Below are 27,276 nucleotides of genomic sequence, written 5' to 3' on the forward strand. Positions count from 1 at the left end.
CGCCCCTCCCGCCGCCCGCCCGGCCCGGCCCGGCGCCCCCCGCAGCCCCGGGCGCCGCGCGTCTTGCCCGGCCTGCGGCCCCAGCCTCTGCGCCGCTCTCCCGACCCGCGATCGCCCGCCAGACTGTGCCTCCCGGCTGTCTGGCCTGCCCGCGTGCGTCTGGGCTGGCCTCCTGGCCTTCGGTCCCCACTGGCCGGGCCATGCCGAGTCGCCGCGTCGCTAGACCGCCCGCTGCGCCGGAGCTGGGGGCCTTGGGTAAGCGGAGCCGGCGTTCGGGAGAGGAGTCTGGGGCGGAGCTGGAGATGTGGGAGTTCTGGGGGTCCCGGAGTAACCTGGGGGTTCCTACAGGAGTCTAGGTATTGTGCGGGGAGAATGTGAGGGTTGTGGGACACTGTATTGGAGGGAGGCAGAGGACGATGAAGGCTCCGGCCCAAGGTACAGGCGAGGCGTCCCGCTGTAGAGTGAGAAGGGGGCGGGGCCTGCCTCTGAGGCGAGAGAAGGGGCGGGGCCGACTTCCAGAGGGAGGAGGGGCGGGGCCTGGCTCTGAGAAGGTGGAGCTAGAGCTGCTCCTGAGGGACATAGGGGCGGGGCCAGACTCGGAGAGGGAGGAAAGGAGCCATGGATGGGGCGGGGCCTGCTCCTGAGGGCGGGAAGGGGCGGGGACTAACGCGAAGAAGGAAGCAGGACCCGACTCGGAGTGGCGAGGGGGCGGGGCCTGGCTGCGGAGCGAAGGGGGAAGGGCGTGTTCTGGAAGCGAAGGGCGGGGCCTGGCGCAGAGAATGCGGAGGGGTGGGGCCTGCCTCCCGCTGGAGAAGGGGCGGGCGTGACGGTGAAAAAGCAAAGGGGTCGCGTCCTGCCCTGGGAGAAGGAAAGGGGTGGGGGATTTCCTAACAGGTCGAGAATGGGTCCTCCGAGCCGCACCTTAAGGGGAAGAGGCACGGACGGGTTTTGGGCGTGATGAAGGGTGAGGTGAACGGTAGAAAGGTCAGGACCTGTCCAAGAGTTGGGCAAGGAAACGTGGCCCGACTCTGCAGGTGGTAAGGGGGAGGGGCCTGATCCAAAGGGGCGGGACTAAGAGAGGAACAAGGTGGGGCTTGAATAATTTTCTGTTCCTCTCGCTGCCCATCACCCTCTGAGACATGCCTCCCTTTCCTAGGGTCTAACGACCTCTCCTCGATCTCACTGAGCGTTTCCAGGACCACAGGTGAGCCACCCTCCTTAGCCCCCACCCACCTGCATGTGCGAGATGGGGTGGGGGGAGCCCCTGTGTTGACAGCATTGGACCTACTTCCGTCTGGGGGATTTGCAGAAGTCTATTTCATCCCCCCTATGATGGGCTGTGTCCCTTCCTGCCCTTTGAGATGGCCCCTAGGTGTCCCTACTTTCTGGACTGTTCGGAGACTCACAGGTAAAAGTAATCACCTACTATGAAAGAGGAGCCCTGGTTAGAGATTCCCCATGGTATAGCAGAGGGTAAAGACTGCCATTTTGGGCCTTAGAGCTGGCCTTTCCATGCTGGAGCCACTGCCCCCTCACTGTATGAATGTCTGCCAGTCGCTTACCCTGTCTGGGCCTCAGTTGTCCTTATCTGTAAAGTGGGCATAATATTAGTGCCTCCCTTTTAGGGAGATGGAGAGGATACAGTAAGTTGATACATGTAAACTTGCAAAGAAGTGTCTGGCACACAGTAAAGGCTCAATAAGTGTTAACTGTTAGAGGTGTAATGATAATGGTAATAATTATTATTAGAAAATCTATAATAGTGTTTAAACCATGTGTGTTGGAATCACCCAGAGGGTTCGTTAAAACAGATTGTTAGGTCCTACCTAGAAAGTTTCTGATTCAGTGGGTGTGGGGATGGGCCCTGAGAGTTTGCATTTTTAGGAAGTTCCCAAGAGATGCTGAGAACTATTTATAAGGTCCCTCGGCCTGTGCCTTCCAAAATCCAGTGCTGCCCAAGGAAATGCAGAGTCCTCACCCAGTTTTGACACCCTTTCTGTTTTAGATTTGCTGGGTTTGGAGGGCAGGGATAGAGTCCTGACATTGTGACCATGCGGTGGTCCCAGTTGGCTGGGTCTGGGCCTCTGTCTAGAAGTAGAATCTTGGGATGAACCTCAAAAGTGCTGGGGTGGCTATAAAGGAGATGCTGTAGCTTCTCCAACAGGTCTGAGAATTCGGCGGGTGGGGGAAGGTAGGAAATGGCATTGGGGATAGATTTGGTCCAATCACTGGTTCTGGGCAGGAGCAACTTGTGTGGCCTGAAACCTAGATCATTGGTTTCAAATGAGAGTAATTTCTGATGTCATCTATTCAATAAATATTTATTGAGTGCCTGTTGTATATCTGGCCCTGTGCTGGGCAGGGCTGGGGACAGAGCAGTGACTGAGATAACCCCAGCTCTGCCCTCACAGGGTTCCTTCCCTAGATGGGAAGGCGGACATATAAACAATAAGTCAAATGTGGGATTATAAAATGTAATAAGGGCTGTGGTGAAATCCTGGGGTCAGTGATATTTAACAGTAGGGTGGGGACAAGAGAACTAAGGAGATAGAGGGAAAATTCCCTTCATTTTCATCAGGCTGGGCCTGGGGGACACAATGAGGATTGGGCAGACATGATCCTCCCTTTTCAGTGCTCACAGTCTGTAGGAAGAAACACATGGGAATCATTATAATGACAGGCTATGTCAAATCCTAATCAGTGCCATGAAAGTTATAAAACAAAGGTACTGGAGTTGGGGGCTTGGGGGACTGTCTTGGATAAAGTGGCCAGAAAAACCTGTCTAAGGGGTGACATTTACACAGAAATCTAAAGGAATAGGAGGAGGGAGCCATGCAAAGAGCTGGGGGAAGAGCATTCAGGAAGAGACCAACCTGTGCAAAGGCCCTGAGGCAAAAAATACATCATCAGCTTTGTGCTCCCAAGTGACCCACCCTGGCTGGCCCTGAATGGCAGCAAATCTGTATGGGAGGTCTGTTGTTTGAATAGAACCCTGAGTAAGGAGAGGAAGTTCCTAACATTTCCTGGCTGAAAGATTTCAGATAACATTAGCCAAGCTTTGGAGGACATAGAGTGACCAGATACAGTATTTAACAGTTTACCTGTGTGATCTCGAAACCTCATGTTAACTCCTGATAGAGAAGCTCAGACCTCATTTTGTAGAGGAGACTCGGAAAAGTTAACTAACTTGGCCAAGGCCACAGGCCAGTGACAGCGAGGATTCAAACCAGCCCTGTGTACTCTACCCCTTATGCTGTAAAACCATGTCCCCAAACTTTCCCATTTCATAGACAAACTGAGGCCAAGAGAGGGGAAGGGATTAATGATTCCCAAAAAAAAGGTCCCCCATCACTTTGTCTAATAGCAGCCAGCATTTATGTAGGGAAGCAGTTCTAAGTGTTGTTTGATTTTTTTTGAAAGTATTCAAGCTTAACGAGGTAAGCATTATTTTGCCCATCTTATAGATGAAGAAACAAAGCACAAAAAATGTAAACAATGGCGGGCTGGGGTCGCGACTCAGTGGTAGAGTGCTTGCCTAGCCTGTGTGAGGCACTGGGTTTGATTCTCAGCACCACATATAAGTAAACAAAGTAAAGGTCCATCAAAGACTAAAAACGTATTTTTAAAAAAGGGTAAGCAATGGCCCAAGGCCACACAACTAGCAAATAGCAGTGTTGGAACTTAAACCGAAGCTGTCAACCCCAAGCTCCAGCCCATGTTCGCCCCGACTCAGCATCCCCCTGCAGCCTGGAGACTCGAGGGCCCCAAATCTAACTTTTCTTTGGGTCCCCAGCTTCATCAGCATAGAAGTCTAAGAAGGATCTTCCAAGTTGAAGTAACTTGATGGTGGCCCTGCCAGGGACCGCAAGCAGGTCCCTTTCTCTCTCCCATCCTCAGTATCCCCATTTCCCTAGTGGGGACCTGGGCACCCTACTGACTTCACAGATGACCTGAGATAAAGGGTGCAGGAGAACCACCTTCCAAGGGGCGAAGTCCTGGCTGCAGCGGCCACGCCCGGAGAGGAGGAGGAGGGTAGCTCTGGCAGCAGGGCCTGGCCAGCCAGTGGCCTGCTCAGCAACCCTGGGTGGAGCCTCTGGCCCGAGCTTCTCTGCTGAGTGACTCTGAGGCTGGCTTGTGCCCTCTGGGCTTCCCCTCGTCCTGTCCTGTCGTGGAATGACGGGAGGTTGGTTTCAATTTCTCCACCGCCCCTTTCTGGGCTGTTTTCCTGGGCAGGAGACAGGGGGCTTCCCCGAGGACCCAGCATCACTGTCACTCCTCTCTCAGGAAGCAGGGGGCCATCTGGGGAGTGGGTGGGCACAGGGGCCGGGCTGGAATGCAGTCTGGGCTTGGATCCAGGCCGCGACCAGATCTGCCTCCTTGGGCCTTCACACAGCAGCCAGTGTCCTGCCCGGGCCCAGGCTGGACTCTCGGGAAGGAGCCTGCACTCAGTTGCTCAGCATCAGGGGGTCCATTTTTCCCCTAGTGAGAAGACCCTTTCTTTTCCTCAGGTCCCCAGCAATGCTTCCCAATCCCTGGTCTAAATGTTGGGGGGGGGGTTGACTGAGTTTGAGGGTGCCCTGATGCTGGGCCCCCGATATTAGGGGCTGAAGGGAGGTTTTCCCAGAAGGGGACGATGGGGGCTGGGGCTTGGTGCCCAGGAGTCATCCTCGGGTGACCCAGGATGGAGGCAGGGGGAAGGGTCACAGGAGGGACAGGGCTGGGGATCCGTCTGGAGAGATGACAGACCCTGGCCACTTTCTGAACCTTTCTTTCTCTTCCTTCCACAGATGAATTGGGTGAGTACCAGGAGGCAGGCGTGCGGGAGGCGGAGGGCCCAGGTGCTCACAGGGGCAGGCGGGGAGGAGGGTGCAAGTGCCGCTCTGGGGACCATTGGGGATTCGCGCTGAGTCATGTTCCCAAGACCCTGAGCAGTCCTTGAAACTGGGGGAGCCCTTGGGGAGTCAGCAGCCTCCGGGTTACCGTTAGAGCACCCAGGCTGCTGTCCTTCAGTGATGTCAGTGAGCCCTCCCGGGAACGGGAGGATCCCGTCACCAACAAAGCAAAGTCCCTGCCCTTCTGGAGCTGAGTTGAGTGGGGGCTCCGGAGGCCAATGAGTGACTGTGAGATTGGGCTGAGGCGGTGAAGGACTAGGAGAGGGACAGGGGCCGGGAAGGCAGGGGATCTGGGCTTTCGAAAGAGGTGACATTTGAATGGAGACCAGAAGGTTGAGGGGAGCCTATGCGGGGAGTGGGGGAGAAGCAGGGTTTAGGCTGTGGGAAGAGCACATACAAGGCCCTGAAGGGGCCAGGTTTATTGGGCGCAAGAAACAGAAGGGGCTGGAGCTGGTTTTCTAGATGAATGGAGTTTGGGGGAGTTTTCTGAGGGGAGGGTGTTGGCTTTGACTCCCAGGGAGGCTTGTGAGCAGAGGAGGGCCAGGCTTGGACCTCACAAAATCCCTCAGGCTGTGTGCGGGGGACAGATGCAGGCGGAAAGGCAGGAAGAGAGGACTGAGCTGCGGGCAGTGGTCCAGAGGAGAGGTGAAGGAGCTGGATGTGGACGGTGGGGGGCAAATAAGCAGAAAGTAAATCTAGTTTTAAAATAGAAACATAGCGGTGGAAGTACTCCATGGATTGGAAATATATATATATATATATATATATATATATATATATATTTGTTGTTGTTGTTTTGAGACAGGGTCTCACTGTTAGAGCCTAGCTAACTTGCTGAGGCTGGCCTTGAACTTGCTCCTCCTGTCTCAGCCTTCGCAGATGCTGGGATTACAGGCCTGTGCCACTGTGCCCGGCTACTACAAAGGGTCAGATTTAGCAGAGACGGGATCGTGGGCATGAAGAAGACCCTTGCCAAGCGGGGTGTCCGCACTGTAATCCCAGCCACTGAGAGGCAGGGAGGCTGAGGCGGAGGCCTGGCTGTGTTGTGGAGGAAAGTTGACCCTTCCAGCTGGGGCCCGGGCGCGGCCGCTGCAGAGCAGCTATCATTAGGGTTACAGCCCTGTGGGTTGCCCTTACCTTTATCCAGGGTGAGGGGCGACACAGAATGGGTTCAGGACTGCTAGCGAGGGGAGTCCATCTAGGGGGTGGAAGAAAACAGAATCAGAGCGACCCGCAGGTTTCTGGCGTCAGCAGCTGGGGATGCCGGGTGGTTTGCCAGGAGGAAGGCGAGGCCCCTGGCCGCGCGGGCTGGGAAGGAGCCTGGGAGCGGGCGGGTGGAGCGGCGGCGCGATCCGGCCCCTCCTGGCGCGGGGTCACCACAGTGTCTGCTTCTCCCGCAGAGATCATCGACGAGTACATCAAGGAGAATGGCTTCGGCCTGGAGGGGGCGCCGCCCGGCCCCGGCGACGGCCAGCCGCGCCTGGTGTCCCGCGGGGCGGCCTCGCTGAGCACCGTCACCCTGGGCCCCTCGGCGCCCGCCACGCCGCCGCCCTGGGGCTGCGCCCTGGGCCGGCTCATGCCGCCGGCGCCGGGCCCGGGCCCGCGGCCGCACCTGGTCATCACGGAGCAGCCCAAGCAGCGCGGCATGCGCTTCCGCTACGAGTGCGAGGGCCGCTCGGCCGGCAGCATCCTGGGCGAGAGCAGCACCGAGGCCAGCAAGACGCTGCCCGCCATCGAGGTGGGCCGAGCGCGCGGCCGGGGCGCCCCTGCACGTCCTGGCCCCGGAGTGCACGGTGGTGGTGGTTATTGCTCTCCTACTGTCGGGCCGGGAACTCAAAAGGTGCAAAAGGGCGTCCAGAGAAAGGCCTTCTACCTGGCAGTGTGGCAGTATTTATCAACACTCATCAAAACTGTCACTGGCCATAAAGGCAGTGTAGCCTCCTGGTTTCCAAGTGAGTGAGGCCTGAAGACTCAGAGTGCCTGGGTTCCAACCCCACCTTAAGCCATTTACTAGCTGTGCAACCTTGGGCAGGTGACTCGGTCTCTCTGTGCCTGTTTCTTCTTCTGCAAAGTGGGATAATAATAATAACCCGCCTCCTGGGGTTGTTAGTGGGGTTGAATGAGGTTAGTTAGACATGTCAGGGTCTCTTCTCCATGGTAAGTGCTAAGTACAGGTGGGCGGCTGTCATTGTTAGCACTCCTGGGCTCACCATACCCGGTGCTCAGCCACTCCTCCTGGAGGGATTTGCCACGAGCTGTGCGTGCAGTTTGGTGAAGGGGGATCTTGTTAGCCTAGCCGGGAATTGGGAGCTTTGGTGTCAAAAAGGAGGGAGCTGGTGCTGGCATCTACACAGCTCTGAGGAATGCAGAACTAAATACGGGACTGATAGGTCAGTGCTTGGAAATGGAGGTGCCCCTGAGCATTGATGTGGAAGTGGAAGTGTCTCCAGAATACATTAAGAATCAAAAACATTCAAGTGCAGTGCAGAATGTGCCTGAGTGTCGTACTGCCGCGCGTGTGTGTGTGTATGCGCGTGCCCGCACACCAACCCAGGAACCCAGGGCCTGGAGCATGCTAGGCAAGGGCCTTAGCAATGAACTGCACCCCCAGCCCTGCAAAAACAAAACCCAAAAAGCCACACAGTGTGTTTTTGTTTATATTTTGGCATTGGGGACTGAAACCAGGGGTTGCTGAACCGCTGAGCTACATCCCAGCCCTTTTTATTTTTTATTTTGAGATGAAGTCCCACTAAATTGACAAGGTCATTGCTAAGGTGCTGAGCCTGGCCTCACACTTGTGAATCCCCTGCCTCGACCTCCCGAGTCACTGGGGTCGGGGTGCACCTACGTTCCGGCTCGCACGGTGCTGTACGCCGTGCATGTTTAGCTGGGAAGCCAGCTCAGTGGGAGGTGGCCTGTTCAATGCACAGGACACCTCTGCTCTGAACCCTTCCTTGGCCCCCCCCAGTGCCCTCAGGAGGGAGGCCAAGCTCCTCCCTGGGACTCCAGGACCTCTTATTGATGCCGGCTGCTCCCGCCGTCCCCAGCCCCTCCTGACTCAGTCCTGCAGTCACTAGGCCATGGGCCATGCTGTTCCTCTCCCTGGAGTCCCCATCTCCTGCAGCTTGGTCTCCTACTCAGCCACCGCAGGACAGACCCCACCCCCCCCCAGGTCTCTGCGCCCTGTTTGAGGTCCTGGTTCCCTCTCCCTCATGACCTTGGCACTCGTGGCTTTATTTGGGTGAGGAGCCGGCAATCGCCTGTCCTCTGGGTCCCCACCACCCTGGAGGAGGCCTCGACCTCAGCTTCGGGTTTAACAGTAGAAATCCTGGTCCTGTCACGTACCCGCTGTGTGAATGGGGGCCAGTTCAGTGTGCCTTGTGGCCTCAGTTTCCTCATCTGCAAAATGGGTGTGGTTCTACCCACAAGGCAATCCCGCAGGGGCGGTGGCAGTCTCCGCGCTGTGTACAGGCTCCCTTTCCTGCAGCTCGGCTGGGGTAGCCTTTATCTTCACTCGATTGGGGCCGGAATTGAGGTGCAGAGTGTGGGAGGGGCATTCCGATCAACGGCGTTCTACTGTGCACGCCTGTGACTCCAGAGGCTCAGGAGGCTGAGGCAGGAGAAGTCCAAGTTGGAGGCCAGCCTGGGCAACTTAGCGAAACCCTGTCTCGGAATAAGAGAAAAACGGCTGTGGGTGCAGCTCTGCGGCAGGGCGCTTACCCAGCATGCACAAGCCCTGGGCTCTGTCCTCGGTACCAGAGGGAAATAAAAAAAAAAGTTGCCTTTAAATGTATATTCCCAGGCCTGGGGCGGAGGAGGGGGCAGTGTGCAGGGAGCGGGCAGCTTTACGGTCCTTGCTTATCTCCACCTGTCCCTCTGTGCACACTTCTGTGTGGCGCGGGGCCATGAGCCATGGCCTCGTGTGTGCCAGGTGAGCCCTCTACCCCCGAGCACCCCCCAACCATGTCCTTCACATACATCCTTGACCATGATCCGTTTTTCTAATTTGAGAGGGGATTTCACTTTTCAACTTGAAGTCCTAACCTTAATCTTTTCTTTTCTCTTGGTTGTTTATTTATTTTGCAGTAATGGGGGTGGAAACCAGGGCCTCAGGAGCGCTAGCCAGGCGTCCTGCCGCTGACTGCAGCCCCGCCCTGTTGTGGGCTGTGAACGCACAGCATGTGCACAAGAATAGAATGAATGCCCAAGGCCTCGGCCACGCTCCTCCACCTGTGCTCTCCCTCCAATTTGGCGCTGGAGCGGAGCCAGAGGCCTGCAGGGGCGGCCCCCCTGCTCACCTTCTGTCTCTGTGCAGACAGTGGCAGAGGGATTTGACGTGCCAGACGTGACACTGCACCCAAAATGTTTTGTCATGTGCTTCTGAAGAACAAGGACGTATTCTTTTTTCTTTTTCTTTTTTCCTTTTTCGGGGGGTACTGGGGATTGAACTCAGAGGCACTTAACCACCGAGCCACATCCCCAGCCCCCCACCTTTTAATTTTTTTTTTTACAGGTTTTTACAATTTCATTTCTGTATACACCTTTGCTTAAAATCAGTGAGTTTCTAGGCCAGGTTCAGGTAACTGAAGGGCCTTTATAAGTACTTTACATTGTCTAGAGCCAAGGTATGCTGCAAACATAGTCTGAAGTAAAATGGGAAATAACATCCTTTTGAAGAGAGGTGCAGAAATTCTGATCCGGAAGTTAAGGTGTTTCCTTTCTCTGGTGGTGGAGCTGATTGATACCTGGCTGCTAGGCCACCATTTACAGGTACAGCCAAGGAAACAGGTTACAGTCCTCCTAAGACAAAACCAGCAAGACCGCTCCATGTCACGATACAGGTTTCACAATGCAGTTCATCTGTCCTCAAAGGTAAACTTACAAAACCTTTGAAAGATGCATTTGCTGTCAAAAATGGGAGCGCTGCCATTGGTAAGCCAGCAGCTCTTCGGGCCTGTGTCACATGTAAGATGTGCCGAAAAAGACTGTTTGCTATTAGGCCACAGAAGCAGCACTGAGTCCAGCATCTGTGGATCCGTGTTCAAGTAGATTCCTTTCTGCTTCTGGTAATAGTTCAATTTTTCTGGCTATGATATCAAAAATTGAGTTTTCCCTGATGGTATTATGTGGCTTATGGTTTTCCATCTTGACCCTGTTGCTCTTCTCCCAGTGGCTGGTGACTCTCCAGTTCGTCCTCCAACACACCGGGACTTAAGCTACTCCCGGCACAGCCATTTCGGGCTGACACCTTTTTAAAAATATATATTTTATTTAGAGGCAGGGTCTTGCTGAGTTGCTTAGGGCCTCACTGTGTTGCTGAGGCTGTCTTTGAACTTACCATCCTCCTGTCTTAACCTCCAGAATTGCTGTGATGAGACAGATGTTCTGGGTTTGTTGGCTGCTTGCAGATTAGATCACATCATGCATTTTGGGAGAAATACCCAAGTCATGTCGCTGTAGCTTTTTACACTTCTTGTATTAAAAGACCTCGGATGTTACTTTGACCCAGTGTTAGTGATGTTGAGTCGGATCTTGTGTTTAAAGTGGTGACCACCAGGTCTCTGCATGGTAAGGGATGACTTTCCCATTGTGCTTAGTAAATTATCTGCAGGGCAATATTTTAAAACTGTGTTTTCCCTAATTTTTTAAAATTGCTAAGTCTTTCCAGACCATTATTCTGGCTTTGTGCTCATTTTGATTTTAAATTGTTAGGATCCAAAATTCCCAATAATAATTATGAATCTGAATTCAGAATTTTTATCCCCATCTTTATAAGAAAACTGAGGCTCAGAGAGGTTCAGTTACTTTCTCAGGGGCACACAGCACATTCACCTGACTGATGACTACCATTTACTAGGCCAGGAACTTTGCATGTTTCTTTCTTGGTACTGCTGATTGAAAACAAGGATGCTCTACCACTGAACTATATCCCAGCCCTCCCTTTTAAATTTTATTTATTTATTTGTTTGGTTGGTTTTTGGTACTAGGGATTGAACCCAGGGGTGCTTAACCCATGAGCCATATCCTCAGCCCTTTTTAATTTTTACATTTTGAGACAGGGTCTCACTAAGTTGCCTAAGACCTCACTAAGTTGCTGAGGCTAGCTTTGAACCTGTGATCCTGACAGGTGTGAGCCACCATGCCTGGCCCTTTTTTTTTTTTTTTGGCCTCAAACTTGTGATCCTCCTACTTCAGCCTCCCTAGTTGCTGGAATTACAGGCATACTCCACAGTGCCCAGCACGTTTCTTGATATGCATTTTATAGGTAAGGACATTAAGATCAGAGAAGTTTCCTAGTTGGCCCAGGGCAGAGCCTGGCTTTGGTGCCAGGCCTAACTTGCTCCAGTCTAAAGTCTCCCCCACCATCTTATGCAACATCTACAGAGATGAAGGGCTCAGTCCTGGAGGCTTCACACATCCTGAGAGTGTCGATTCTGAGATTCTTTAGCACCTCCTGATGTTACGATAGGTGGCTGTCTAAATGATGTGTGTGTCGTGTGTGTTTTAAGTGCTGGGGGTGGAACCAGGGCCCCACACTTAGTGGGCAAGCACTCTACCACCGAGCTGGGTGCCAGCCCTAAATGAATGGTTTTAACCCTATTTGACTCAGTGAGACTTATAGACACTATTGCCTACCTCCCCCGTAGTCACTCCCAAATTCATATCGCCCACACTGTAACATGAAGAAGTAATAGGAGGACGTTAATCCAGCACTTAACGCCTAGGGACACATTTACTTCAATATGTAAATGTTCAAGCACAGCCCTGTGGGATACATAAGGAAAGCTGATGGTTGTCTGGGGCTCTATGCAGACTCCTTGGCACAGTGTCCATGAGAGGCTGCCTGACCCAGCCTCTCAGATCTGGTGGCTTTAATGCCACTCTGAGGGCTTGCCTTGGGGGGGAGATTCTTCAGAGTAGTAAACAACTCTTGACCTAAACAAAAACTAGTCTTCTTTCAATTTACGTGGTGGCTGCAGCCCTTGAAAATTCAGTATATATTGAAATTATGGGGGAAATTCTGTTTATGTAAAAGGGGGCTAGGTTGTCGGCTCTGGTCATTTTAGACAGGTTTGTTATTGCTGTGGCTGTCTGAAGCATGTTCAGAGGCCTTGAGGGACATGGGATGGTAGTATGGGACTATCCCTGGTCTTAGAAACAAGCATTGGCCTCTGATCCCGCTTCTACCTGCAGTGGGTCCCCATCACAATGTCAACCAAAGTCATTCTCAATATCCCCTTCAGCCACTAGAGGGAAGCACGCTCCCACGGAGGCACCTGGGTGAATTGCATTTCCTTTTTTGGTGCTGGGGACTGAATCCAGCGGGGGCTTTACCCTTGAGCTACATCCCCAGCCCTTTCATTTTTTTTAACTTTAGGACAGGGTCTTGCTGAGTTGCTGAGGCTGGCCTCGAATTTGTGATCCCCCTGCCTCGGCCCGCAGGGATTATAGGCATGGCCTCTGAGCCTGGCTGGTTTATTGCCATTTTACTGTTGGGCGTCTGAAGTTCAGAGCTGGCTTCAGACGGACTTAGATGTCAGCAGGGCCCAGCTGGTGACCCAGAGGAGCTAAGTGACTGCGTCAGGGACTGTCGGAAGAGTCTGGTTTCTATCTGCTGTTGCCTGGGGTTGCTGAGTGAGAATTCTAGCTGAAATTGTGGCAATACTTTTTTTTTTTCCTTTCCTTTTTTCCCCCCAGTGCTGGAGAAGGAAGCCAGGGCTTCACATGCTAGGCAAGGGCTCTGCCACTGCTCTGCATCCCCAGCCACCCCCACTCATTAAAAAAAAGGGTCGTTTATTTATTTATTTTTTTTGCAGTGCTGGGGATTGAACCCAAGGCCTTGTGCTTGAGAGGCAAGCACTCTGTCAACAGCTATATCCCCAACCCTTATTTATTTATTTTGTATACTGGAGATTGAACCCAGGGGCCCTTAACCCCTGAGCCACATCCCCAACCCCCCCCCCCTTTTTTTTTTCTATTTTATCTAGAGACAGGGTCTCACTGAGTTGCTTAGGGCCTCACTAAGTTGCTGAGGCTGGCTTTGTGATCCTCCTGCCTCAGCCTCCTGAGTCGTTGGAATTCTAGGCATGTGCCCTGGGTCTGGTACAAGCGTTTTAGATGAGGGACACTCAGCCTGTTCCAAGTGTTGTCCCCAGTGTTGGGGATAATGCGCTGGTTCACGTGGTGGCCACTGTACCCCTCTGCTGTACAGGTGTCTTTCTTTGCTCATGATTAGCGAATTATCTGTGTGTGACAAGGAGATTCTGTGTGCATCGGAGTTTTTAAAGCTCTGCTTGCCCAGAGACACCTGTGGAGGGGACAGTTCTTTAGGAGGCCTCCCAGAGTCACCGGTTGGAAGTTTCCGGCTTTGGACAGGAGAGGGGTCTTGAACAACCACCCTTCCATGGCCCTGGTGGGGACGTGGGGAGGAGGGGAGCTGCTGGGCTTCCCGGGGACTGTGCAGGGGCGCGGGCCTGTGCGATGAGCCCGCCAAAGCACGCCTCTCTTCCTGCAGCTCCGGGATTGTGGCGGGCTGCGGGAGGTGGAGGTGACCGCGTGCCTGGTGTGGAAGGACTGGCCCCACCGAGTGCACCCGCACAGCCTCGTGGGGAAGGACTGTACGGACGGCGTCTGCAGGGTGCGGCTCCGGCCCCACGTCAGCCCCCGGCACAGGTACCCGACTCTGACCCCGACCCTTGGTCCCAGAGAATCAGAAGGGCCGAAGGTCGCCCAGGGAAACGGCAGGGCAAGGCCAGCTTGGCGAGACCCTCCCTACTGCATTTCCTAGCTCGGGAAACGGAGGCCCAGGCCAGGGAGGGCCTCGCCTGAGCCGCAGCCCTGCCGCACCCACCTGTGCGCAGGCGCCGTGCGTCCCAGTTTTACAGAGGAAGAAAGGAGGCTCAGCTAGGGGAAGGAGCACTGAGGGTCGATGGCAGGGCTGGGACGGGACTTCGGGTCTGACTTAGTCGCAAGGCCTATTCCTTCCCTCACTTTCCATTGTATGTGTTTTTATCAAATAAAAGATCTAAAGGAGGCAGGTGTGGTGGCTACTCAGGAGGCTGAGGCAGGAGGATTGCAAGTTTGAAGCCAGGCTGGTAACTTAGCCAGACCCTGTCTCAAAAAATACATAAATAAATAAATACAAAGGGCTGGAGATAGAGCTCAGTGACAGAGTCTCAAGACCCTGAGGTCCATCCCCAGCACTGAAAAAGAAAGAAAATCTTTGACCCTCTGGTTTCTTTTTCTAGAAACAACTGAAGATGTGACACATATATGCACGCACACATCTATCTTTTATGAACAGACATTCACAACTTATTTTTTGTTTGTGCTGACAGGGATGGAGCCCAGGGCCTTGTGCATGCTAAGCAAGTGCTGTATTATTGAGCAGCACCCCTGGCCCTGCATCTTGTCTTTTTGTAACAGTGCATCTTAGACCTCATTCCCTATCAATATATACAGAGCTGCTGTAGCCCTTTTCATGGCTATATAGCATTCCATTGTATACATGCAATTAACTAAAACTGTCCTCTGTTAATGGACACCTTTGATGGTTCTAGTGCCTTGTTGCTCTGTGGCTAACAGTGCTGCAGGAATACCTTTAAAGATATGTCATTCTAGCTGGGTGCAGTGGTGCACGCCTATAATTCCAGTGCTTGGGAGGCTGAGGCAGGAGGATCTCAAGTTCTCTAAATAAAATATTAAAAAGGGCTGGGGATGTGGCTCAGTGGTTAAGTGTCCTTGGTTCAATCTCTGGTATGAAGAAAATTTTTTTAATGTCATTCTTCTTTAGGATCAGTTCCTAAAAATGAAGTTGCTGGATCTAAGCTGATTTATAATTTTTTTTTTTTTTTTTTTTTTTTTTTTTTGGTACCAGGGATTGAATCCAGAGGTGCTCAACCACTGAGCCACATCTCCAGCCCTTTTTATTTTTTATTTAGAGACAGTGTTTCACTGAATTGCTTAGGGCCTTGCTAAGTTGCTGAGGCTGGCTTTGAACTCTCAGTCCTCCTGCCTCAAACTCCTGAGCCACTGGGATTACAGGCATGTGCCATCATGCCCAGTTACCCTTTTCATTTTTTATTTTGAGACAGGGTCTTGCCAGGTTGCCCAGGCTGGCCTGGAACTTGAGATCCTCCTGCCTCAGTCTCCCATGTGGCTGGGATTACAGGTGTGCGCCACTGCACCTGGCTTGATTTATAATTTCAGTGATTTATCAATTTAGTGAAGATACGAACTCACTGAGAGCAGGGATTTTCTTTTTTCTGTTCCCTGCTATATTCCCAGAGCCCAGCCCAGCGCCTGGCATGTAGTAGATAGTCGGGAAACACTTGTGGACTGAATGAGTACTGCCATGTCACACAGTCCACATCCTGCCAGCCAGGGCTGGGTGGCCCGAACCCCCAGGCTCCCCGCGGCCTCACCAGCACGGGGCAGTGTGAAACACTCCTGCCTTTGTTTGGGTGAGTGACCTTGGCCAGTGTTTTCACGTGGTGCAGATAAGGCGGGTTCCCGGGTCTTCCAAGAAACCATGGCAACTCCAAGAGGCTTGCATTACGCAGACCCTTCCTGATGTCTGGCCCCACTGGGCCCAAGCCCTGTGGCAGCGTTGAAGGCCGCAGCGGCCCCTCACGAGCACTCCTCCTCCAGCTTCAACAACCTGGGCATTCAGTGTGTGAGGAAGAAGGAGATAGAGGCTGCCATTGAGCGCAAGATCCAGCAGGGCATCGACCCCTACAATGGTGAGTCCGCTGTCCCAGCCCCTCTGCAGCCCGCCCCGCCCCTCCCTGCCCCGCCCTCCCCTCCTGCAGGCCCCGCCCCTGCCCCGCCCCCTCAGCCTCCGCCTGTCCCTGCCACAGCCGGCTCCCTGAAGAACCATCAGGAGGTGGACATGAACGTCGTGAGGATCTGCTTCCAGGCCTCCTACCGGGACCAGCAGGGACAGATGCGGCGGATGGACCCTGTGCTCTCTGAGCCTGTCTATGACAAGAGTGAGTCCAGGGTGCTGTGGCCAGTTAGGATTGTCCTTGGCTGCAGGTATCAGAAAACCCTCCTTAAGGTGGCATGAACAAACAGAATTTCTTATTTTTATTTGTCTCATTTACTAAGTTTGTGCACATGGATTTAGCGGCTTAGCATCAGGAAGGTGCTGGTTCCACAGCTCTGTGAGTCTCTGCTTTTCCTTCATGGTCACAAGATGACTGCCATAGCTCCAGACATCATGTTTGTGTTCAAGACATGGGATAGGCAGCATCACCCTGTGTGTTCGTGCAGATGGTACCCAGCCTATTTGGGGGATCAACATTTACTGTGTAGCTGGTAAAAATGCCTTTTCCTGGTGTTAAGAGAATGCGCAGCAGTTATACCATGAAGCCCCAAGCAAAGGCATCATGCATACGACCTCTTTCTTTAGTAGAGAAAAAATTTGTGTTCTCCAGAATCCCCTTGGTAGCCTTCTGCTCATATCTCATTGGTTAGAACTTGGTCCCATGGCCACAACTAGTTGCAAGGGAATCTGGGTATGTGTTAGGTTTTTTTCAATCTGCATAGAAGGGTACAGACCCGAAGAGGGGATTCGGAATAGCCATTCAGCTTTAGCCGACCCACAGCAACTGTCGCAGCATCTAAACCAGCAAGGATAAGATGGGCATGGTGGTGCATGCCTACAATGCCAGCGGCTTGGGAGGCTGGGGCAGGAGGATCGCAAGTTCAAGGCCAACCTCAGCAACTTAGCAAGAGCCCATCCCAAATAAAAAAAGTAAAATAAAATAAGAAATTAAAGAGTGGAGATGCAGCTCAGTGTGAGAGTGTCCCTGAGGATTGCAATAAGCCAATAAATAAATAAGCAAGGAATATTAATTAAATAAGGGATTTTAAGAAAAAAAAAAGTATTTATTTTGCCCATTAACTAAGAATGTACAGAAGTAATGCCGCAAGTTTGAGGCCAAGGAAGTAATCGCAGGTTTGAGGCCAGCCTCAGCAACTTAGTGAGATGGTCAGCAACTTAGCAAGACCCTGTCTCAAAATAAAAAATAAAGAAGGGCTGGGGTGTGGCTCAGTGGTTAAGCACCCCTGGGTTCAATCCCAGGACCAAAACCAGAGCAAAACATGAAACCCGGTTGGTTCAGGAGTAGGCAGTACCTCAGGAGTGGTTGTATTCGGCCCTCAGGGTGCCGCTGGGTGGGGGGCCTCTCTAGTTCTGTCCCTCAGTTACGCTTGCTTCCTGCCAGGGCCTTCCCATGGCTGTGTGCTGGATACCTCTCCTGAACTCCAAAGAGAGCTTCTTTGCTTTTCTTACCCCAGTTATTTTTCAATACTGGGAATTGAACCTAGAGGCGTTATACCATGGAACTACCTCCCCAGCCCCCCCCCCTTTTTTTTTTTGTGGTACTGGGGATTGAACCCAGGGCCTTGTGCTTGCAAGGCAAGCACTCTACCAACTGAGCTATCTCCCCAGCCCTCCAGCCCTTTTTAATTTATTTTGTTTTGTGATAACATCTTACTAAGTTGTCCAGGCTGGCCTCAAATTTGCCATCCTCCTGCTTCAGCCTCCTGTGTCCCTGGGATTACAGGTGTGAACCAACACACCGAGTTGCAGCCTTTTTTCATAATTTGTTTTGAGGCTGGGTCTAAGTAAGTTGCTGAGGCTGGTCTCAAACTTTCCATCCACCTGTCTTAACCTCCTGAGTTGCTGATTACAGGCCTGCCTTAGGAATCCTGGCTCTTTCCCAAGAGTTTTGCTTAAAAAAACAACAACAACAACAACAACAACAAAAAAAAAAAAAAAAAAAAAAAAAAAAAACTCAGGGCTGTCTCTCATTGGCCTGAGTGTGGTCATTTTTTCTTCCTTGACCAATTGGCTGTAGCTTGGGGGAGGCCATGGTTCAACTGGCCAGATCTGGGGCATGTGATCACTGCTGAGCTAGTGGATGGACTCCTGCCCAGTCCCCATGACTGAGATGGCTGGTGGGGGCATGTCTGGCGGGAAAGTGGTATTCGGAGAGGGCTCTTAACCAAGAAGGGCTGGGACTGCTGGTCAGGCAGAGCAACGGTCCTGCAAGATGTCGGACCACGAACCCTTCTCTGGCCCCTGGCCCCATTGGCACAGAGGACTCGCCATCAGCGGGTGCCCTGACACTTCAGTGGCGTCTGCCTCCACCTGCACCCTCTCCTGCCTCTCCACCGCTGGCTGGAAAGCTGCCCGGGTGGGTTTCCCTATGGCCTCCTCCTCTTGCTCCTTCCCAGAATCCACGAACACGTCAGAGCTGCGGATCTGCAGGATCAACAAGGAGAGTGGGCCGTGCACGGGCGGCGAGGAGCTCTACCTGCTGTGCGACAAGGTGCAGAAAGGTGAGGCCTGGCGGTCCCCACGGGGCGAGGCCGGGGTGTCGGACCAGGGCGGCAGCCTGGGAAGATCCAGAACCCTGGCTTTGGGTCAGATGGATTCAGTTCATCGGTTCATCCGGGCACCTGTCCCTGAGCAAAGGTGGTGGCCTGTGAGTGACCCAGGCTGGGTGTCAGCCGCATGGCCATCGCGCCGTCCAGGAGACGCTGATCTTGGTGGAGAAATTGTCTAAATGGTTCAGGAGGCCGGGGCGTGACTCGGGAGGAGCGCTGGCCCGCACAGGCAAGGCCCTGGGCCCCATCCCGGTGGAGGGGTGGTGGAGCCCCGACACTAGTGATAACGGATATAAAGAAAGCAAACAGGGCAAGAGAAGTACCTTACAGCCATTGGCATCTATTCAAATGCTCCTCGCTCAAAGAGGCTTCCAAACAAAAACCAAAAAACTAACAACCAAAAGACACCTTCTTTCACCTGGAATCGCCCAGCTCAGGAGAGGGCAGAAGGCTGTGGTCTTCCCTGTACAGTACTCAACTTTTCTGTATGTCTTGCAATTTCTCTGTCTGCAGTTCCTCTCTCTCTTCTCTTCTCTTCTCTTCTCTTCTCTTCTCTTCTCTTCTCTTCTCTTCTCCTCTCTTCTCTTCTTTGCTCTCTCTCTCTCTCTCTCTCTCTCGTGTGTGGTGCTGGGGATGGAACCCATGGCCTCACTCATCCTCAAGATGCACTCAGCCACTGAGCTCCAGCCTCAGCCCATGACATGTGCCGTGCTCTAGCTCCATGCCAAGCATGGCTGTGAGCACTTCATATGCACTGTTTATTAGGTCATCTGAGCACGTCGCAGCTCTCTGAGGCAGACCTTGTTATCATCACCCCCACTTCACAGATGAGGAAACTGAGGCATGGACAGGTTCAGCAACTTGCTGAAGTCACCCCGCTGGTCAGGTGGAGACAGGATTCGAATTCAGAAAAGACGACTCTGAAAAGAATCCTTCTACCCTTGGCATTTCTTCTAGGAGGAAAGATAAGATAGAGTGTTGGAGAAAAATGACAGGAAGTTGGTTAAGAGTAATATTTAGTCCTTTTTTTCCCCAAATGAGGGAAAGAGGCAAATTTGAAAAGCCATCTGGAGAAAAGTGACCTTCCAGAGTGTGTCTGATGTGATGGTGATAATCATAGCACTGATAATGACCGTCGATCGTGCTCTGGAAGTCCTGCAGAGACTCATTGGCTCTTACTGACCCCTGAGGCAGTTCTGTGCTTTGGTTAAAATGAGGAAACTGCTCCCAGCAACACCATCAGCTTCCTCAAGTCTTGGCAGAACTGGAAGACTGTGCCTTCCCGGGTTCCCATCCTGGCTCCGCTGCTCGCTGGTTGTGTGATGTTGGACAAATGACTTCACCCTCTGTGCCCTTGTTTCCTTCTCTATATAATAGGGTACCTAATGGCACCTTCTTTTTAGGGTTTTTGTGTGACACAGAGGCAGCCTGTATGCATCTGACACTTAGAAGCTCCGTACTGGCTGCCAGTGTGTTGAGAAGCAATGCATTTAGATTCGGAAAAGAAATAGCAGGCAGGACAGCTGGGAGTCCTGACCATCCTACTAGCAGCTGTGTGGAGTCTCAGCATCTCCAAGCCTTGGTTTTCCCATCTGTGAAGTGGGTATGTAGACAGGCGTGAACACAGCAGATCTGAGGCTTTCTCCTTCCAAAGCCCTCCTTATAGCTAGGTGTGCTGGTGCACCCCAGTGATCCCAGTGACTCAGGAGGCTGAAGCAGGAGGAGCTCAAGTTCAAGGCCAGCCTCAGCAACTCAGTGAAGTCCTTAGCAACTTGGTGAGACCCTGTCTCAAAATTAAATAATAATAATAATAATAGGGCTGGGGCTGTAGCTCAGTGGTGGAGCGTACATGTGAGGTGCTGGGTTGGATCCTCAGTACTGCAATACATAAATAAGTAAAAAATAAAAAAGGTAAAACGGGCTGGGGATATAACTCTGTAAAGTGCCCCTGGGTTCAATCCCCAGCACCAAATAAATAAATAAATAGATAAAAATAAACAATGAAAAGGGGTAGGGGTGTTGCTCAGGTAGGGAACCCCTGGGTTCATCCCCAGTACCCCCAAAATAATAAATTCATAAATAACTAGCTCTGCTCACAAAGGTCCTGGGAGCATGGAGTTTGGGGGGGTTCCCACCATTCCCTAAGGGCCAGGAGCGCCCATGATCTGCAGGGCAGAACGTACCCATGTGACAAGCATCCAGCAGAACCCTGGGGCGGAGCGTCCTTGGTGGACGGCACGTCTCACATGTCGCCATGGTTCTTTGCTCCGGGGCTTCAGTGTGGCCCCTGGGACTGAGTGGGGGAAGGATTCTGGACTTCTGGCGCCTGGGTCCCCCAGACTTGGCTCCGGGCGCCTCTGTCCCTTGCTGCATGCCCTGCATACTGTCACTAACAATTGTGGCCGGGAGCCTCACCATCCGCGGAGCTCCCTCCGTCTGAGCCTGGCCGTGGGCCCTCCCACAGGGCGGGGAAGTGATTCCACCTGCCTCTCACATCGTCCTCAGCATCGGAGGAGGTAGCGCAGACTGTCTCAGCTTACGATGTTCAATTTAGGATTTGTGACTTTAAAACGATGCTGTGAAATTAATATACATGCAGTAAAAACTCTCCTTTGAATTTTGATCTTTTCCGGGGCTATCCACATGTGTGCTTCTGTATGCTCCCTCCACGCTGGGCAGCTGCAGAGAACCGTGGCTCCCGCCCAGCCCGCGGTCACCAGGGAAAACTACCGACAGGCCAAGTGTACTGTTGCTAAGCTACAGTGTTCCCTAGGTCGGGTAGAGTCAACGTATTTTCTTTTTTTTATTAACATTTTTTTTATTTTTACAGCTTGTATTTCAATTCATTGTACACAAATAGGGTACAACTTTTCATTTCTATGGTTGTACACAGTGTAGAGTCACATCATTCATGCAATCGTACATAGAGGTAGGGTAATACTGTCTTTCATTCTATCTTTCCATCCCCCACCCCCTCCCACCCCGTTTTCCTCTACACCATGCAAAGTTCCTTCATTATTCTCTTTCCCCTGCAACCCTCCCTCTTTATATATTGTCATCTGCTTATCAGAGAAAACATTCAGCCTTTGGTTTTTGGGGCTTGGCCTATTTCACTTAGCATGATATTTTCCAGCTTCATCCATTTACCAGCAAATGACATAATTTTGTTCTTCTTTATGGCTGAGTAATATTCCATGGTGTATATATACCACAGTTTCTTTATCCATTCATCAAGTGAAGGGCATCTCAGTTGCATTTTCTTTTTATTCATGTAGTTTTTGGTTCAGGGAATTGAACCCAGGAGCACTTTACCACTGAGGTACATCCCCAGCTCTTTTTCATTTTTCATTTTGAGACAGGGTCTTGCTAAGTTGCCCAGCCTGGTCTTGACCTCTTGATCCTCCTGCCTCAGCCTCCTGAGTGGCTGGGATTACAGGCCTGAGCCTCCCCGCCTGGCTCAGGGCATTTTTGACTTGAGATATTTTCAGCTTCTGATGGGTTTGCTGGGATGTAACGCCGTCACAAGCCAAGGAGCATCTCTATAAAAATATAGGAGATCCATAGTGACCGGCTGCAGGGTGCACTCCAGGGAGAGCCAGCTGCCAGGTGGTTAGCTTCGTATTGGGAATATTAGGGCCGATTCCGAGCGAGGCTGAAACAGTCGAGGCTCAGTGGGCCAGCTGTCCCTGCTCTGCTGATGTCTCCTTCTCCCGCCAGAGGACATCTCGGTGGTGTTCAGCACAGCCTCCTGGGAAGGCCGGGCCGACTTCTCCCAGGCCGACGTGCACCGCCAGATCGCCATCGTGTTCAAGACACCGCCCTACGAGGACCTGGAGATCGTGGAGCCCGTGACTGTCAATGTCTTCCTGCAGCGGCTCACGGACGGGGTCTGCAGTGAGCCGCTGCCCTTCACGTACCTTCCTCGGGACCACGGTAACCACGGCATGCTGGTGGCCATGACCTCTCCTGGCTGGGTGGCCGTGACCCCTCAGGGCTGTAGCCCTCCCTGCAAAGCAGACACAGTACCGTCTCAGGGCACTCGGATTTTCTCACTCATCCCCTCCGCCTGTCTGCTCCACTGTAGCCCTGTGTGGCATGCTGGGGACACAGCAGTGACCAAGATAGCCCCTAGCACTGCCTCATGAGTTCTGTAACGGGGGAACAGCTGGTCCCCACAGTGATGACCAGAGTGACTAGACTGGAGTGGAGCTGCTTGGGGGACTCGGGGCACCTGGCCCAGACTTAGGGATCAGGGAAGGCTTTCTGGAGGAGAGAGCAGCTGAGCTGAGGACAGAAGGATGACTGATAGGTGGGAGCTGAGAGAGAGCATTTTAAAAAATATTTGTAGCTGTAGATGGACACCGTCTCTTTTATTTATTTATGTAGTGCTAAGGATCAAACCCAGTGCCTCGCACATTGCTAGGCAAGTGCTCTGCCACTTAGCCACGTCCCAGCCCGAGGGAGAGCATTTTAAGCAGTGGAACAGCAAGTGCAAAGGCCCTGAGGCCGGATTGTGTCCAGGAACAACAAAGAGGCTGGTGTGACCGGAAGTGAATTTGGGTTTATTCTGATTAGGATGTGCACATCTGCTTGCATTGGTTGGTCAAGAACCGGCTCACCTTTTCCTAAATGGTCTCTGATTCGTTATTAATGTGTAACTGTTGTTGACGGATTGCTCTTTGTATGCCCTGGTGTCTCCTGAACAGACAGCTATGGCGTGGACAAGAAACGGAAACGGGGGATGCCCGACGTCCTCGGGGAGCTGAACAGCTCTGGTGTGTCCCCTATGCCCCTTTCCACATCCACCCCCCAGTCCTTTGGAGGGGACTGCTGATCCAACGCTCTGTCCCTGCCCCAGAGTTGAGGGTCCTATCTCTGTTTTCCCTTCCTTCAGACCCCCATGGCATCGAGAGCAAACGACGGAAGAAGAAGCCAGCCTTCTTGGACCACTTCCTGCCCAGCCACGGCCCAGGTGGGTCCTGCTCCTGCCCGGCTCTGCCCTGGGCTGGGCTGAGGAGTCCCTACCGCCGGCTTCCCTGGCAGCTCCCAGGCCAGTACTCACCACATGACCCGGCTCCAGAGACAGGACGGAGGCTGCCGTCGCTGCCGGGCGGTTTATGTGCTTCGTGACCTATGCCGGGCTTGTCCCCTTTCTCTCGGAGGCTTCTCTGCGTACCCACCTCACTGAGCTTTTCAGACTAGTCTGTGGCCTGACCCTCCTGACTCTGCTGATCTCGTTGATCTCAGAGTAGGTGGACAGAAGACTGCCCTGGAAAACCGGGTGCTCTAGGCTTAAAAAACATTTTTTTTTTTTTTTTTTTTGAGACAGGATCTCACTAAGTTGCCCAGGCCGAGTTCAATCTCATGATCCTCCCTCCTCAGCCTCCCGAGTAGCTGAGATTACAGGCGTGCCCCACCTCACCTGGCATAAAACAAATTTTAAGTGTTCATCTTTTTATGGACACTGGAACAGGCACCCAAGTGGTCTGTGTTTAACCATGTAGTCTGCACACCTAGTCTGTCATTCCACCCATTTTATAGGTGGAAAAACTGAGGCCTAGAGAGAAGTCTCTTGCTTGAGGCTACCACGTGGCAGATCTGCTGGAGCAGGGAGTTGATACCATCTGTATGGAGGGATGATGTGGGTGGCGCAGGTACTGGATGGCGCGTCAGCGGTGGTGGCTAGAGCCCACCGACCTCAAGTTCTGGGCCCTCTCCAACCTAGCCGCGCACGGGGCCTTCCTCTCAACTCCCACGCCACATCTAGTTCTCACCACTCTAGCCTCACTGCCTGCCATCCAAAGAAGCCTTCCCACCCGCCGTGACCCCAGCCCTCAAACCGCTTCCAGCCACCACCCAGCCTGCCACCAACCACTCCAGCCAGTCCCACCCTGGCTGTTTGTGGTACCGCAGGTTGTCCCCACCCTCCCGCGGCTTGTAACCAATGCCCAACAGCCCCACCCCTCGCAACCACCAATCCCAGCCCACTCCGCCAACCTCCAGCGGAGAGTCCCGGCTCGGCCCTCCATCCACCTGCTGGGTTCTCTCCCTCATTCCTGAGGCAAAGCCGCAGGGGCACGGCTTCTGGATTCAGTCTGGATTTGAATTGGGTCCACGGTTTTGCAGCTTTGCGACATCTGTGCCTCAGCTTGCGTGCCCATCAGCAGGCGGCCCTTCCTCAAGTTGCAGGGCAAGGGCGTATCGCAGAGCTGAGCCACCCCTCAGCCCTCTCACCAGTTCCCAGGATCGCCCCAGAAAGATTTCAGACAGACCACTGTAGCAGGCCTGAGTGTATAAGAAGGGATAGGGAAAGGGGAAGGGGACACCCTCCAGGGAGAGGCTGGGTCCTCCAGAGAGGAGGCGGATGGTACACCTGTCCTGCCTTCCAGCTTTATTGGGAATCCAGGAAGTTTCCAGAGAGTCCCACCCAAGTCCACCTCTTGACCTTTTTTAAAATAGTTTATTTATTTATTGTTTTATATGGTGCTGAGGATCAAATCCCATGCCTCACATGTGCTAGCAAGTGCTCTACCACTCAGCCCCAGCCCCAGCCCACCTCTTGACTTTTGATGGATAGCAGGATAACTTATTTTTTAATATTGTTTTAGTTGTCAATGAACCTTTATCTTATTTATTTATATGTGGAGCTGAGAATCCAACCCAGTACCTCACATATGCTAGGTAAGTGCTCTGCCACTGAGCCACTGCACATGGTAAAGGTCCAAGGCAACTCTGAGTCACTTTGAACCATGTTGACCATTCTAATTGGAACTTGTTCCTACAGATTTTATGATTAGGGGGAATTTTGCTTATCTCCCTGAGCTCTGTGTAAAGGTCACGAAAATCCACCCCTCACCTCCAGGGCAACTTGTGGTCTTATCAGCCTTTCAGGCCTGTATGTCTCCTGCAGGTTACTGGTTGTTTTCTGAGAATGTAACATGTCCTATCAATGAAGTCAGGCAGGGCTGCAGGTAAATTGCTTTTTAAAAGCAAGCATGTGGGGATCAACACAGTGGGCCCATTTTATAGAATTATTCCCTTAGCCTCATGTTCCCATTGCCCATGTCTGTTACCTATCACTGTTTGGGTCCTTGCCAAAATTGAGTGAGATCATGTCATAGTTATTTCTCACAGTCGTATTGTTAGGAACTTGCCAGAAATCAGGAATGCCACCTGCCTTTGTTATGATCCTGGTTAACTACATTCACCGCAAAACCCAAAATGAAAGAAGTTTTAAGAGGATAGAACTTTATTTCTCCTCTCACATAAACACACTGCAGTGGTAGGTACTCAAGGTATGATCTGGTGGCTACATGGTCATCAGAGACCCAAGCTCTTGCTATTTTCAATTTGCAGCTTCCACCCCATGCCCAGGTTCCACTTAGTCACATGTCCACAGTAAGCTGTAGAGGACTCTGGGAATATTACTAGGCCCGTGTCTGTTTTTGTTTTTGTTTTGGTACAGGGATTGAATCCAGGGGTGCTTAACCACTGAGCCATATCTGCAGCCCTTTTTTGTATTTAATTTAGAGACAGGGTCTCACTGAGCTACTTAGGGCCTCCCTAAGTTGCTGAGGCTGGCTTTGAACTCAAAATCCTCCTGCCTTAGCCCCCTGAGCCACTGGGATTACAGGTGTGCGCCACAGTGCCCAGCTCCTGTGTCTCCTTCTAAGAGTAATTAGCCTTTGTTATCAGGTTTGTGTTATCTAAAAAAGAGGAAGAGATACTCCAATAATACGGATCATTTAACCTTCCATTTTGGGGACTGATAACTTCCCAATTTAGGAATCTCACGGTGTGGAGAGTCTTGCTATATTGATGGTTACATAGGAGCCTCCTTCCTTTCCTCGTTCTTGGAGAAAACTGCTCACAGCCCTGCAGGAGTGTGGGTTTGATTCTGGTTTCACCACTCGACAGCTTGGTGTGACTTCCAGCCTTGGTGTTTCATTTGGTTATTATGAGAATGATGACAATCTCTACCCATAGGCTGGTCTTAAAGGAGGCCAACCCAAACAGTGCATTTAGTATGGGGTGGAGCGTCTGAATGAGTGCCTAGACAAAATTGGCGCTAAAGTCCATTGCTCTTCTCATTCCTATAGGCCCGTTCCTCCCACCCTCAGCCCTGCTGCCGGACACAGACTTCTTCCCCGGTACCGTGTCCCTGCCTGGCCTGGAGCCTCCCTGCGATCCCGACCTCCTTGATGACAGCTTTGCCTATGACCCCACGACCCCCACGTTCTTCACCATGCTGGACCTGCTGCCCCCAGCGCCGCCACTCGTCAGTGCTGTTGCCACCAGCGGGGTTGCAGGGGCCGCGGTCGGGGAGCCCCCTGGCGCCGAGCCGCTGACGCTGGACTCCTACTCAGCCCCCGGCCCCGGGGACGGAGGCACCGCCAGCCTCGTGGGCAGCAACATGTTTCCCAATCAGTACCGAGAGGCAGCCTTCGGGAGTGGCCTCCTGTCCCCGGGGCCTGAAGCCACGTAGCCCGCGGCGCCAGAGGAGAGGCGCTGGGTGGGGAGGTGGCTGGAGGGACCCTGCGAACCCGGCCGAGGGGTCGGTCCAGCACCTCCATCCCCTTGGGCCGCAGTTGGTCAGTCTTCCGACCTCGTCATCCTTAATCGGACATCCTCAGCGCTGGCGAGAAGCTCGGCAGCACTGGTCTCCCCTTGACTCCATTTTACCTATGAGAAAACGGAGTCGGGAGAGGGAGAGGGGCCCGGCCCGGGTGAGACCCCCGCACGCGGGGTACCTTCTCTTGACGGATCCCGAAAAATAACTGTGTTTAGGAGTAAGGGAGCAGGTCCGCGGCCCTCTCCCACAGGGGCGTGGGCATTTCCCAATAAAAACGTTGATTCGTGGGGGTCCGCTGTCTCTGCCCGGGAAACACCGCGTCAACGGGGCCGCAGAGCCTCCAGCACCTCCTCCGCCCACCAGCCCCGCCCCGCCCCGCCCCGCCCCTGCGCCGGCGGAAGTGCGTTCGCGACG

The 27,276-nt window shown here is 52.8% G+C and overlaps 1 protein-coding gene and 1 pseudogene across 4 annotated transcripts; one reads left to right on the plus strand and one right to left on the minus strand.

Annotated features, from left to right (window-relative positions):
* On the plus strand, positions 1–27,148 carry RELB (RELB proto-oncogene, NF-kB subunit). Of its 3 annotated transcripts, XM_079118908.1 has the most exons (12): positions 1–255; positions 1,157–1,204; positions 4,788–4,838; positions 6,293–6,630; positions 13,408–13,565; positions 15,543–15,634; positions 15,752–15,883; positions 18,138–18,242; positions 22,008–22,223; positions 22,997–23,065; positions 23,185–23,262; positions 26,390–27,148. In XM_079118908.1, exons 1-12 carry the CDS (start codon positions 201–203, stop codon positions 26,773–26,775), a joined length of 1,728 nt encoding a protein of 575 aa, XP_078975034.1. In that variant the 5' UTR covers positions 1–200; the 3' UTR covers positions 26,776–27,148. The 3 variants fall into 3 exon arrangements, with proteins under 3 accessions (XP_078975034.1, XP_078975033.1, XP_078975035.1); XM_079118907.1 differs by lacking the exon at positions 4,788–4,838 and having other exon boundaries at positions 183–255; XM_079118909.1 differs by lacking the exon at positions 4,788–4,838 and having other exon boundaries at positions 186–255; positions 6,275–6,630.
* Positions 9,322–12,696, minus strand: LOC306648718 (transmembrane protein 126A-like; annotated as a pseudogene). Its single transcript has one exon. The product of its transcript is annotated as a transmembrane protein 126A-like (transcript).
* Positions 27,149–27,276: the final 128 nt, after the last annotated feature.

This window comes from Sciurus vulgaris (genome assembly GCF_902686455.1).
Source record: "Sciurus vulgaris genome assembly, chromosome: 17".
In the NCBI taxonomy this organism is placed as follows: Eukaryota; Metazoa; Chordata; class Mammalia; order Rodentia; family Sciuridae; genus Sciurus; species Sciurus vulgaris.